We start from the raw sequence: 14,494 nt of genomic DNA, 5'->3' as shown, positions 1-14,494 counted from the left end.
ATTAATAATTCAGTTAAAGACAATGGTCCTTCTGTTCTCAAGACAGTTACTATGTAAAAGAGGGTAAAGTCTCTTTTCTGGACAAAATTGAGCCAACACCAAAAAGATGAAAAGATCAGTCTCTGTCAGGCTAGGGAGGAGGTAGTGTCAGGATTGTAAAACCAAACCTGGAACTTATCTCCAGTCTTTCTTACCAGTGGAAACCACCCTCAGCTCCATCCTCTCTAACCTAATTCTACTACTTGTAAGGATATCTCCCCTAATTCCCACCTCCAATAAATATCCAGTCTAAATTATTCCCCACCCAATTATTAAACTTTTTCACAAGCTCCATGGAGAAGATTTACCCTGAGACAAACAGTGGGTAGAGAGGAGGTTTTGGATAAAAGATAAAAAGGTACAAGGCAAAGTGGTCCCAGTATCAGAAATGAAAATATTGTGTTACCTGTGTGACTCAATAGTTTAACAGGTAAAACACAAGGTCCGGTTGTTAAGAGGAAAGGTCTGTGAAGAGACTGGAATATACTGAGATTCTTAACTGCATTATATGTGGACCTGTGCTCAAACATAGATGGGTGCAAAGCAGCCTTATACTCCAGAGAAAACAGGACTGGCAGCTGCACTGAAATCAATTGAAGCAAAATTTTTTACTTCTCCCCTTTTCAGTCCTCCAATAAATGTAATGTAGGGCTAAGGTCTGGTCTCTCTGTAAACTAAGGAAAAAGAGCAGCAGATAACAGGAGAGCAAGAGTTGTTTCCCAGTCCAGAGTTTGGACCAGATCCTTAGTACTCTTTGTTGAGGCTAGAGGCCTGGATTTCTGCCAATCCAGTCCACAGCTCACTTTGTGCCCTGTGGTCATCCTCCCTGCTCCACCCTTGCTACATCCCTTTGTCCCCCCACCATCAAGAACACAAAGCTTTTCAGTTCTTTGCCACAAGGTAATTAAAAAAAAAAGTGGGTTTTTTAACAGTTACTAAATTAGTTCATCTTTTAGTAACAGACTTCTCTACCCCAGCACCCACCCACCCCCAACTCAGTCCTGTATGATCACATCATCATCGTTGTCATCTTCTTCCTCCTCCTCCTCTTCTTCATCCCCATCCTCTTCTGGCAATTCTTCTTCCTCCTCTTCCTCTTCTTCATCTAGACAAACGACCACCTCAGCTGGCTCAGGTAATCGAGAGGCAAACCAATCCAGTACCTGCTGTGTGCTAAGTCTTGATGCCTGACTCAACTGAGGGATATCACTTTCCTGTAGCTGTTGGTGGGCTGCCCAATACCTCTCCAAGGGCTGTATATCCGGTGGAGGTGGGGGGGTCGGGAGAGGTGGTGTCTCGGCCCATTCATTCAAGGAGCGGGCTGATGGCAATAGTGTAGGAATTGCTGGGTCCTGGAAACTAGGGGCACCAGATACTACATTGTCCCGAAACCACTTCAGTTGCCCATGCTTCAAGGCATAGCGTGTGTCACCAAACCACTGAATAATCTCAGACCGAGGTAAACCAGTGATCTGTTCTAATTTATGATAATCCTCACGCCGTGCCCATTGACACTGTAAAAAAAAGGATTTAAGGATAGCCAGCTGCTCTTTGGTTTTGCGCTTGGTCTTTCGCTGGTGGCGGTGCATATCAGGAGAAAGGTACTCCATAGGGCCAACCCTACCTGGTACTAAGTTATGTTGTAGCCCCTGGGGCCAGGCTGGCTCCAAATGTGGGGGTAGTGCCTGCTCATTGGGTGACAGCGGCTGTGGGATACAGCCCAGTGGCTGGAGGGGTTTAGAAGCAGCAGTAGCTCCATTAGCTAGTACCTGGAAAGAGCAAGAGGTAGAGGAAGAGGAAGAAGTCACACTAGATGCTGACTCCTTCTTACAACTACTGGCAAGTAATGAGAATGGTGAAGGCTTTTCCCGAGCACGTGGCTGATGGGCAGCTATGGAGTGATTCCAGGAAGCAGTGCCCAGGCCATGTGACTGGTCAGGACCCCTGCCTGCCTGCTGTTTAGAGAGGCCACTACTTTGAAGATCCTGCCAAAAATCTGATTGATGAGAAAATGTCCCACTACCATGTGCCATCAAGGGCTCCTTTACTTTCTGGTGACTCGTTGGCATTGGAGGTATCTGAGAGCATTCCTCAGGCTCTACCTTCAATCCTTTCATCTGGGTGGGCTCACTAAGAGAAGAAGGCGCCTCCTCTGGGGGCCGCCCTGCATGATGAGTAAAAGAGAGAAGAGATTTGAAATGAAGCTGGTCCCGATGGTACACTACTCGGGCTCTAGTCTCTTCTATTTCCTCAGAAGACCAGCTAATGCCACAACGGAGGCGCTGGGCCATGAACCAAGTCTTGACTTTCTCCATCTGTAGCCCATACCGTAGGCAGAGAAGGGCAATGTCTGCTAGGCTGGGATAGGGAAAGTAGCTGAAGGTTTGTAGCAAGTGTTCGTTGTCATCCAGCTCACTTGTCTGGGCTGCTTGGGTCCACACAAGCTGTAGCTCCTCAGAGATTGGAGGGAGGCAGATGAGGCCCGATGGGGAGCTGTTAAGACTGGAGGTCTCTTTATTAGGAGGCATGGTGTTTTCTGATTTGTGGATGTCAGAAATAGCTGTAATAAGAAGAGAAACAGCTTAAGTCAGTGGGCTTTTCTTTAGTACATTGCCCAAATTCCTACCATATGAACTGTTGTACACAAAAACAATCTTTATTTGCACCTAGTTGTATTACTTTTAATGTGCTTTCTCATTTAATTTTTGTAATCTGGGGAAGTCACTAGAGCCTGATATAATTCCCACTTTATATATGAAAAAGTCCTCAGAAGTTAAATTCTCCAAAGTCAATAACTTGTGAGTGTTGTTACCAACGGTGGGGGAGGAGATCTGTCTACAGCAAATAAGAAGGAACCACTCAAGCCACTATTCAACCTCACTTGTAGAAGTTATCCCTTCAATTCTCACCCTCTTAAGTTCTTGGAGGAGAGTCCTAGTGTGGCACTGTGGGTTAATGCGCTGGACTGCAAAGTTTGTTTGAATCACAAGGTTGGCAGTTTGAGCTCACCAGCCACTCCTTAGAAACCCTATACAGGGTGGCTATGGGATAGTACTTAACAAGTTCCTGGAACAGAAATTCCTGTGCCCAGCCCCCTGTCCCCATTTTACTTCTCTTCTTTTTCACTTGGTGGTAGTGTTGGGAAAGGGGAATCATAATAGTACCTTTAAACCCCAGATCCATCTCTCTGGATGAAAGATAGGTCAGGGCTCACTCCTGGGTTTGTGTCACATGAGGATGGAGAGGGGGCAATATTCCCTCCCCCAAGTCAGCCTTGGAACAAGGGTTATCCCCTCCCCCAGCCTTTGTCTCTTCCAGCTGCTCAACTTCTCTCTAGGGAGCCCAGAAAGCTCCCTCAGACTTTTAACAGCCCCTTCAGCACAGGGCCAAAGGCCTGCTCCTCTTATCTCTTCAGTCCAGCTTTTTTCTCAAGTCTAGATGAACAGGCCTACTATAAATTGTGGCCAGCACCTACAAGCTGCCCAGCAGCACCACTGCTCCCAGAGCTCTGGATGTAAGGATGTAGAAATAGCCCAGGATTATGCTTCATTCCCGAAATGCCTGCTCAAGTCATTTCCCAAAATAATTGTGTTGACTGAACTTTCACACAGCTCCCTGGGTAAGCATTAGAGACCCTGTAGCACATCTCTCACCCTTTACTCCTCAAGGAATCCCACCTGTTTAGGAGCATTACTTCTGACCTGTAAGGATCCCTATTTCAATGCTGCAAGATGAATGAGAAACTAAATCTCAAACCCAGAAAGTTAAGAGACAGAGCAATGTAGTTATCAAGGATTTTCTATAATTAGAAAAAAATTCAGGATCATTTCAATGTGTTACCGTTCCCTTTTAACAAGCAAATCTAACAAACTGAAGGCCATGCAGACAACCCATTACAGGGTAAATGTAATAGTATAGCATGTGGCTGTTAAGTTCCATAGTTAGTTCCGACTCACAGCAACCCTGTATAGATTTCCAAGGAATAGCTGGTGGTTTTGAACTGCCAACCTTTCAGTTAGCAGTCCATTGCTTACCCTTTAGCACCACAACAGGAATCCATAGTACGGCATGTTGTTGTTGTTGTTAAATGTCTTCCAGTCGGTTCCAACTCACAGTGACCCTGCAGAGGTTTTCCAAGGAGCAGCTGGGGGTTTTAACCACTGGCCTTTCTGTTCAAACCAACCTTGAGGTCTGGTACTTACCTACAGTGCTACACCCATACTCCACAGTATGACATAGTGAATTCCTGAGTGAGACAAATCTACGCATTTGTATCCCAGTACTGGCACTTATTAGCTATGTGATCTTAGACAAGTTACTACATTTTTTTCAGCCTCACTGCCCTTATGAGCAAAATATTGTGACAATGCTGAGTGTATGTAAATGATTACGTACTTTCACTGATACCTATTGTGTGCCATGCAGTATACATTAAACCCAAAACCAAAGCCATTGATGTCAAGTTGATTTTGGCACATGGCACCCCATTGTTACAGAGTAGAATACGCAATAGGGTTTTCTGGAGCATTTTCTTTCTTTAAGGAAGCAAATTGCCAGACCTTTCTTCCATGGTGCCACTGAGTAAATTTGAACAACAACCTTTATATTGACACAAACCATTTGCACTACCAGGATATCTCATATTATGCACAGGCAGGGCATGAGGAACTCTTTTTAGAGATCATTGTCTGCCACTTTCTGTCTTGCTCTACACAGGTTATTTAACCTCTCTATTGGTGTCACGCTGTAGGATCAGCAATCAACTGCAAACCACAAGGTCAGCAGTTCAAACCCACCAGCTGCTCCTCGGAAACCCTAGACAGGGTTGATATGAATTGGAACTGATTCAATGGCATTTAACAACTACAACAACAATTCTTAGTTTAGGAACTCTGGTAGCATAGTGGATTACGGATCTACTAGCAGCTCTATTAGAGAAAGCAGCTTTCTGCTCTCTTAACGGTAGGGTAACTTGTTGCAGGGAGGGGATTGTAATCATTGAGATGAAACAAAACGTATAATTTGTTGAATGTAACACTGATGACCTTCTTTGTAAACTTTCACTCAATTCACAATAAAAAGTTTTTGAAAAAAATTGACAGCCTCAGAAACCCCACACAGGGTCACTGAGTCGGAACCCACTCCACAGCACATCACCACCACCAAACATTAGTTTCCCATCAGGAAAAAAAAAAAGGTAGTAACAGAATCTACCTTGTGAGCTTATTATGTCTAAGTGAAAAAACTGCAATTGATATTGTCTAGAATGAAGTAAGGACTCCTGGGGAGGCTGTAGGATCAACACTAGACTGTGAACCACAAGGCCAACAGTTCAAACCCACCAGCTGTTCCTCGGAAACCCTATACAGGGTCACTGTGAGTTGGAATCGACTCCACATCACTTAACAACAGAACAAAGTAAATCAACACCAAACCTGCTACCACTGAGTCAGTTCCAACTCAGCAATCCTATAGGACAGAGTAGAACTGCCACTTTGGGTTTTGAGAATAAATTTTTATGGGAGCAGACAACCACAAGGTTTCCTTGTTGCTGTTAAGTGCCATAAAGTTGGTTCTAACCTTTAGTGACTCTGTATAGGGTTTCCTAAGAGCGGCTGATGAATTTGGACAAGTTACTTTAGGTCCAAACCGACTTTGCAGTCCAGCACATTAACTGTTAATGCCACACCAGGATTCCAAGGTTGCCTTAGATCAACGTAAAGGCTCAATGAATAGCAGCTTTTATGTGGCTCTGTAGGATAAGCACTTGACTGCAAGGTCAGTTTAAACCACAAATTCAGCAGTTCAAACTCACCAGCCAATCCTCAGAAACTCAATACAGGATCTCTATGAGTCAGAACCAACTCAACAGTACTAAACAATAGTTCTAACTAGCAGTGGAGGACAGCATATTTATGTTTTTATACTTTGGAATTTGGATACTGTTTCAAAACGAACTTTGCCAAGTTTTAAAAAGTCTGACAATCACTGCTTTAGAAAGTTGATTCCTTAATTTGGAGATAAACCCTTTTGATTGCCAGGTGCATTACTGATGTGGCAGTTCCACCTTTCTCCTCCTCCAAGGTTCATCCTTGACAGGTGAGTGGCCTGTGATGAATCGCTTGCATGGCCAGGTGTTAAATCACCACTTAGAAATTGTGGCCCAGCAGGAACACCACCAAATTCAACCTGGAGAATATAATTGCCAACACTTAACATCTACTTACCCTTGCATAAGCTGTTCCATAGGAAACAATCCTGTGTTATGAGGAAAAGTTAACATAAGGAATAAAGCAGTCCAATGTGAGAATGAAAACTGCCAGACAGGAACACAATGCAGGCACAGCTACAATGAGGCATTTTGCTTTCATTTACATGGTTTATTTAATATCCTTTAGATTCTCAGGGCATCAGTTTGATGTGTTAAGGTAGCATGCAGTAATGTCAACAATTCATAGGTTAGCTCCATATTCTGCATTTATGACAATAGTAAAAAATCTGACTATTTTGTGCATTAACAAGTAGATGCCTAAAAGTAACTAATGCCAAGGTAAAAGTCAAGAGTAATGCTGGTTGTGGTGTGTCAATTTGGCTGGGCCATGATTCTCAGTGATTTGGCAGTTATGTAATAATGTAGTTATCCCTCATTTTTACATATCAACCTGGTCTTTGGAAACTAACCATGTTGAAAAGTGAGGAATGGATATATCCAATGTACTATATATGTCAACCATTTTCACTTATAGAAAACACAAGTTGTGGAAGACTTCCATAAACAGAATGGTGGCTTCAATCAAGAGGCAGCTATATAGCTGGTAACTCCCGAGAAGAACTGGGCTTTAAAATAGGAGGAAACTACAATCAGAGTGGTTCATGAGAACTGAAAAAGTAGGGTATAGCCTACATTAATCGAAGCCACAGTAAACATACCACAGTGCCTTGTGTTCTCATGCCTCCATTTTGGATTACATAGAAAAAGCCGTAATTTAAAGCTGGAGAAGGGCTTCTAGGGCAGAGGTGGACAGGGCAGGAAATCTACTCTGAATAATTACTAAATCTGTATTCTAACGACACTGTATGATGATAAGCACTGGACTGTTGACCGAAAAATCAGCAGTTCAAATCCACTAGCCTCTCCTTGGAAATCCTATATAGTCTAAACCAACTCAACAACACTTAACAACAACAAAGATACAATGTTTAGCAAAGGATATTATGCCAGATATATCCTGTTGTTGCTGTTAAGTGTCATCAAGTCAGTTCCAACTCACAGAAACTCTGTATAGGGTTCTTGAGTGACTGGTGAGTTTGAACCACCAAATTTGCAGGTGAAACCAACCTTGAGGTCGAGTGCTTATTCTATGGTGCCACACTGCTACTTAAAGCCACTAATAAAAAATATGACATTGATATAACACCCTTTTTACCCCTTATACTTTCCACAACTCTGGGCAGATGGCAGAAAATGGGCTATCTTAAGCTTCCAGTCTAGGCATTCTTCACACAGTCCCAAAAAAGCGAGGACTTTAGAACTTTAGGCTTGAGCCTAGGTTGGTGGTTAAAGTAGGAGACAAAGCCAGGCAATAGATATAATCCCATTATATTCCCTAACTTACATATACTGCCTGAAATATGTCTTGGTGATAGTTTCAAGGGCCTGGAAAACTTAATGATATTCAACTTACATGGTTCTTAGCTTTTAGATCATGAACCTCTTTGAGAATCAGATAAAGTTATGATTACCCTTCCCCGATAAACATGCACACTTACACATTATACATAATCGTAGGGGTTGCTCTGAGAGTGTACATAACTAATCAGTAGCCCAGGTTCAAAACTTCTGTTCTATATTCTCCCAATTGAGCAGTCACTTAAAGGTAAACAGATATCTTCATATGAATGAGTTGAAAAAGTGGATGGAAAACTCAGATGAGAATTTGAGTGGGTCTCTGGTGTGGTGCTGTGGGTTAATGCACCAGACTGCAAAGCCGTTTGAACTGCAAGGTCGGTGGTTCAAGCTCACCAGCAGCTCCTCGGAAACCCTGTACAGGGTCACTGTGGGTTGGAATCCACTTGACAGCACTTAACAGATGAGATCTAGAGAGACCGCTTGGTGTGGCACTATAGGATCAGCACTGGACTGGGAACCACAAGGTCAGCAGTTCAAACCAGCTGCTCCTTGGAAACCCTATACAAGGTCACTAAGAGTTGGAACTGACTCAGTGGCACTAACAGATGAGATTAGTTGTATTCATTGGAGAGTCACAGACAGGGATTTGAACTGGGCCAGGAGCCTGGTGACCCAGTGGATTGATTATATGAGTGATACCCAGAGTATACTAAATTACTAGAGCCTAGTAGACTATTCTCTACTACAACAAAATCACTCTGCTTCCTCAAGCTCCCCATACACTGAGGTCTGTGTGTGATTTCAAACCTACTTATGCCAGTAGTTATTCTTGTATTTCTGTAATTAATATCACATAAACCTGTGAAGAAAGTTATGAATTAAAAAGTGTTCCTATGAAAAATCAAATGCTCTGACTTGAACATGACACAAAGGGGAATACATTTTTTTTTTTAATTGTTGAACTGGGAGTGAGCAAGACAACTGTAAAAGTGGGGAGATCTTTAAAATCTTAATTTACACTCAGATTGTTTCCAAGTATCTAAATTCTCATCCCATTTTAAAAGAAACTGAAACTGGAAACCATAGATGATATATTATGGTTGTAGTAGGCAGAGGTTCTCATCTCAGATTGTACATTACCTGGGAAACAAACAAACAAACAAAAAAAGCCAGCCCCTCTTTCTCCATTCTGCTTTAATTAGTTTGGACTGGGGCCCAGGCATAAGTAGATTTTAAAAGTTCTCGGTTTTAGAATCACTCTTGTAGTTTATATTAGAAAGACAAGTGGGAACTCCAATTAGCAGGTTACACAAAGAAACCATCTTGGCACTATACGAAAATATCAGTAAAATGAATGTAATTTTAATTATGTTAAGAGATATGTATGCATCGTTTTAAAAAAATTCCTAACTTTAACTGGCTTTCTTAATTTTTTTCATCCACCTATCCTAATCAGATAACTTGAAAGAGTTTCCAGTGTATGGTAAGGAGGAGGTTCACGGGATAAACTATCTCCTGATCGCCACATTACCAAGTAGATCTCATTTTGAGTCGTCTTTCAGTTTAGAAGTCTCAGATTAGGACGCCACCAGGAACCTCTGAGGATTCAAGTTCTCACTTTCCTGCCTGGTTTTCTGAGTATGGCTGGTTAAGGTGTCAGAAGGGACAGTTTCTCTTTAACCCTTCATCCCCAAAGGTCACAGGCTCCCCAGAAGGCCAGGTACGTGTTGAGGTCGCCAGGAAGTAGCCATTTGGGTGGGGGGGGGGGGGAGGTAGGCCTGGGAAGGAAACGTTTCTCTTGTCCTCCATTTCACAAGCAATCTAGGAGGCTCCGAACTGGGTCAGAGAACAAAAAGTTGCTACACTTGGGGCGAGGAGCCCCAGAGAGCGGGGGAATCTCAATCTTCACCTCATCAAGGGCGTCCCAACCCAGCCTCCCCTCCTCCCTACACACCCACTCACCCTACCCCAGATAGAACAGAGAGCCGCAAAGTCCAGAGGAGAAAGGAGGGAGCGCCGGCAGCTTCGAACCCAGAATTGTTCTCCTAGCGCGGGGACTGGGCTCGGAGGTCGGGGACCGAACAAGGGCTGGGAGGGGAAGTCGAAGGAACTGGGGATCACTCACCGTGGTCCGGCCCGGGTGGCAGCTCCCAGCCTCGTACCATGGGCTGAGGGAAAAGGGTAAGAGGGGGTCAGGCAGCCTCCGGGGTGGGAGTGGGGTTGCTGCCCGGCGCGGCCTCCTCGGAGCCCACCCGCGCGGAGGGCCGAGACCGGGACTGACCCCCCCCTCCCGCCCCCGAGAGCGCGCCCGTCTAGCCCGGCCCTGCTCGAGCGAGTTAGGGGTGGGGCGGGCGCCCAGGGGCGGTACCAGAGTGGCCCGAGTTCTGGTTGGTAGACGCAGGCAGGCGGAAAGCACTGAGTCGGCTATTGGCTATACGGGTCTCGATTGAAGTCGACTATTGGTTCCGTGGGCTTTCGCTGGCGTGGGCTATTGGATACGTGGGTCAGGGAAGATGTCCCGGGGGGCCACCCTCATCCTATCGGCGCCGAACCCTGGAAGTACACGGCCAATATACCTCCTGAAATTCCCCCAAGGAGAGGCCCTAACACTTTGCTGAACTCTCCAAACCCAGACCAACAACTCCCTAGTTGTTTCCTCCTGAGAAAAATGCTGCAGGAAGCCCTTTTTATCATCCTGTCCCTAACCCTGGAGTCCTTGGGTGGTGCAACCGGTTAGGGAACTCCTAGCTAACCTGAAGGTTGGAGGTTCAAGTTTACCCAGAATCGTCTTGAAGAAAGGCCTAGCAAGCCACATTTGAAAAACTAGCTATTAAAAACCCTATGGAGCACAGTTTCTAACACATGAGGTCGCCTTTAGTAAGAGTCGACAACAGGACTATTACTACTGGTCTCAACATGTGTCTTTCCCAGCCAGGGGCCCAGTTACCACCAACAGTCAGTTCTAACAAAGCAACCTAAAGCAACAGGGAACTTGTTTACCCTCAGACCGTCATCCCTGCCCTAGTGAAGATCTGAATCTCTGCCTATTTGGAGACCTTGGTTTTCATTGCCAAGAAAGGGATGACAATAAAATGGATTTTCCACCAAAGCAGTATCCCATACATTAGGAAGTTCTATTTTAAAAGTTTGCATATTTAGGGTTCTTTATCTTGTGACTAAAATTTGCGGAATTTTGTAGTGTCTGTAGTAGTATCTCCTTTGTTTTCATGCTGATCTTTAAAATATTGTCTCTTTATATCACTTAATAGTTTGGTTGGTTCCGACTCATAGCGACCCTGCACATAGGGTTTCCAAGGCTATAAATGTCTGCGGGAGCAGAAAGCCTCATCTTTCTCCAGAGAAACAGCTGCTAGTTTCCAACTGCTGACCTTAAGGTTAGCACCCCGACTAGTAACCTCTATGCTACCAGACCTCCTTACTTAATAGCTTATATAGCGACTCGACGGCACTTAACAACAACAACAACAACATAGCTACAATAGTTTATAAAACAATTTCAGTCATTGTTTTGTATCCTGGAGACCTCACCCTTCACCCCCACCCAAAGGGGGTAAAAAACAACAACAACCACCCAACCACATATCTCCAATTTCTCATTCTTCATTGGTCCACTTTAAAGTCTAGAGCTCTTTCAGGGTTGCCAGGCATCATAAGGCTCTATTTTCTATTGTTGGTGTTGTATCTGCCTCCCCTATTCCTCCTTACATTTATAACAATATCCAGTCTTACAGACCAGTTGGATCCTTCAAAACACTGGCAAAAACATTGGAAGAGTAAAAAAAAAGGAAAGCATTTACTCAGCTTCAGGGTTAAAATTTTTTGAGTCCTCAAGTTGATTCAAGTGTATATATGATGGTGGTGGTGTGTCATGGAGTTGGTTCTGACATATAGTGACCCTGTATAGGGTTTCTGAGGCTGTGAATCTTTACGGAAGCAGAAAGTCTCATCTTTCTCCCATGGAACCACTGCTAGTTTTGAACTGCTGACCATGAAATTAGCAGCCTGACAACCACTACGTTACCAGAACTGTTTAAGGATATATATATAGATCTTCTAAATCACTGCAATGATCCAGTGGTTTTTATCTAATGAAGGAGGGAAGAAGTGAAATATTTCACATAATGGCAACCCTCAGTTTCCAGTGGAGAGGCCATTCTCTCATTAAGCAATTAGTAAAACTGGATGGACTGGGAGAAACTCAAGCTTGTTTGGCTGGAAAGCCAGCTGGAACTGGCTGTGGGAATGAAGGACCTGACTCTGGAGGGTTAAGTGAGTCACTTTGGACATCACTAATTATGGGCTTGGAATTATGAAAGCCGGACAACTCAGTTGCCTTTCTTGTCTCAGAAAAACACGCTCCTGGGAGTCAAGAGTGGGGGCGGAGGTAGAATTGAAGACAGATTTAGGAGACATCAGAGAATGAATCCAATGAAAGGATTCTGGCATGCAAACTGAACCTTTCCTCATGGTTCACCATAAATTTTAAAAGATGGAGTAAATTAGGGTGGGGGAGTAGAGGAGGGAAAGAGGCCCAAACTAGCATTATCAGAGAAAGAACTGTCCCATCATTAGCAAGATGATGACCCTCCCAGCTCTTCCTGAGTTGTATGAGTCATTCTAGAGAATTATGGAACCTAAGGGAATTGTGAAGGCCATCAGGTGAAGGGGGAGGGGGAGTCCTGTGAACCTCTAAGCTTTTTTGTAGCCCACAGGATAGAAGGGAGAGCCCCAAGCTTGTAGGTGGCATCAAGGGCTAATGGGAAAACCTTGACTTTGTAGCTAACAGGCCAGAAGTGAGGATATCATGTGGACTCCCAAACTTGCTTTTGGCAGATGTAGAGTCTGGAGGTCTGTGGCCTTTAGGTTTGAGATCTGATCTATCTTGGGGTGGTTAGGGTCAGATGAAGAAGTGCTGTATGGGCAGCTGCTGTCACAATTGAACAGAGAAGTAGAAAGTGGGGATATGTTATATCTTCATAAATGTAAGGAAAAAGTAGATGCTTGATATTATATAATTAATTATTCACTCACCCACTTTGCTTGGCTCAGATATTAGTAAGACTAGTCAAAGGTACATTTCTCCTAAAGTTTCAGGGCTTTCTCTTGAGCAGTTTTCTTCCAAGGCATTGGAGGAGAACCAGCAGTTTTTTCACATGGACGTAGGCTTTTATAACATTGAGGGGTGGGGTGGATTTTTTTTTTTTTTTTAATTACAATTGGTCCTTTCTGACTTTCCCTCCATCCTTTTTATCAAGTAGCAATGGAAGGCTACAGGTATTTTGAGATTAGCTAAGAAGGTGTGGTGCTGTTGGATAAGTACTGGACTGCTAAGCACAAGGTTGGCAATTCAGACTCACCAGCTGCTCCTAGGAAACCCTATACAGGATCACTGAGTCAGAAATGACTCTAAGGTACTTAACAACAACAAAGGAAGTTGAGTTGGTGATACATTTAGCTTGGGTTTAGTATGTGTATTTATGTGGTTTTCAGTTATTTCTGTGAATAAATTATGTAGGTATAGTTTCTAGGAATACTAATAATGTCAACTCAAGTATATGGTAAAACCTATGAAAGCTGGAACTTGCTGGGACTGCTTTGTTTTTCTAGGTCTCTTAGGTTTTCTGCTTTGACATTGTACTGTTAACTGGAAAATATTTTAGTTTTTCTTTTCTGACATGCTTTTACCTTACACAGGTTCCAACTTTCATAGGTTTTACTGTATAATACTGTTGCTGTTAGGTGTGGTTGAGTTGGTTCCAACTCACAACAACCTATGTACAACAGAACAAAACACTACCTGGTGTTGCGCCATCCTCACAATCCTTGCTAGATTTGAGTCCATTGTGGTAGGGAATGTGTCAATCCATCTTGTTGAAGGTCTTCCTCTTTTTCACTGACCCTTAACTTTACCAAGAACGATGTCCTTCTCTAAGCACAAGTCCCTCCTGATAATATATCCAAAGTATGTCTTGTCATCCTTGCTTCTAAGTAGCATTCTGGTTGTACTTCTTCCAAGACAAATTTATTCATTCTGCCAGCAGTTCTTAGTATATCCCATATTTATTACCAACACCATAATTCAAATATATCTATTCTTCTCTGATCTTCCTTAGTCATTGTTCAGCTTTTGCATGCTTATGAGGTCTTTAAAGTTACTATGGCTTGAGGTTCCAGGAAAAGATGGCGGATCGGGTGGAAGTGTAGTGACGAGCTCTGCCGAGAACAACATAGAATACAAGACCAAGAAGGCTCAGGGAGTGGTTCCAGTACTCTGAACCACATATAAAGGAATATTTAGAAGGTTGGAAGACTTAGAGCTGGGGAGTTCGTGGCAGAAGCAAGATATCCATTGCTTCCTGGTTTGGGACGCTCAGCTGCTTCAGGAGCTGCTATTTTGTGTGGGACCAAGCGGGGAAAGGATCAGAGCAGCCACGGACGCCTGACAGAGTGTGGGCATTCTTTTTTTTCTTTTTTTTGGGTATCTTTTCGTTGGTCGCTTGCTGTCTGCGTACCTCCATTCTGGTAACTATAGGGGTGTCTGAGCTAGTGGATATACTCCAGCCCCACCCTTGGAGGGTTCTACTACGAATGTGCATAGATCTCGAAATTTAAAGAGACAGTATCCACTTAAAACCAAACAGCCGACAGATACTCAGCCCAAGAGCAGGCCTTGAACTTTTCTTGTTTGCTTTTTGTTCTGTTTTGTTTTTGTTTTTTAACACAGGAAAGAGAAGGAGAGGGCTGTAGGGAGGGAAAGAGACCTCATATTAGGCTACAGATTTTTTTTTTTTTAATTTTTAAAAA

At 43.6% G+C, this 14,494-nt stretch overlaps 1 protein-coding gene across 1 annotated transcript; it reads right to left on the bottom strand.

Annotated features, from left to right (window-relative positions):
* Positions 1-1,034: 1,034 nt before the first annotated feature.
* On the bottom strand, positions 1,035-9,900 carry HOMEZ (homeobox and leucine zipper encoding). The gene is made up of 2 exons (XM_006835438.1): positions 9,795-9,900; positions 1,035-2,599 (listed from the first exon to the last, which is right to left on the bottom strand). The coding sequence occupies exons 1-2, from the start codon at positions 9,832-9,834 to the stop codon at positions 1,035-1,037; spliced, it is 1,605 nt and encodes a 534-aa protein (XP_006835501.1). The 5' UTR covers positions 9,835-9,900.
* Between the last annotated feature and the right edge of the window lie 4,594 nt (positions 9,901-14,494).

The sequence above is a fragment of the Chrysochloris asiatica genome, unplaced genomic scaffold (genome assembly GCF_000296735.1).
Source record: "Chrysochloris asiatica unplaced genomic scaffold, ChrAsi1.0 scaffold00017, whole genome shotgun sequence".
Lineage (NCBI taxonomy): Eukaryota > Metazoa > Chordata > Mammalia > Afrosoricida > Chrysochloridae > Chrysochloris > Chrysochloris asiatica.
This window is presented reverse-complemented; position numbering and strand designations above follow the sequence as displayed.

What these genes read in the sequence shown, in the direction of transcription:
- HOMEZ (XM_006835438.1), bottom strand. Translation starts at nt 9,834, where the DNA reads ATGGTACGAGGCTGGGAGCTGCCACCCGGGCCGGACCACG. An exon ending in GCCACCCGGGCCGGACCACG is followed by an intron (nt 2,600 to 9,794) that starts GTGAGTGATCCC and finishes TTCTTATTACAG; the next exon opens with CTATTTCTGACATCCACAAA.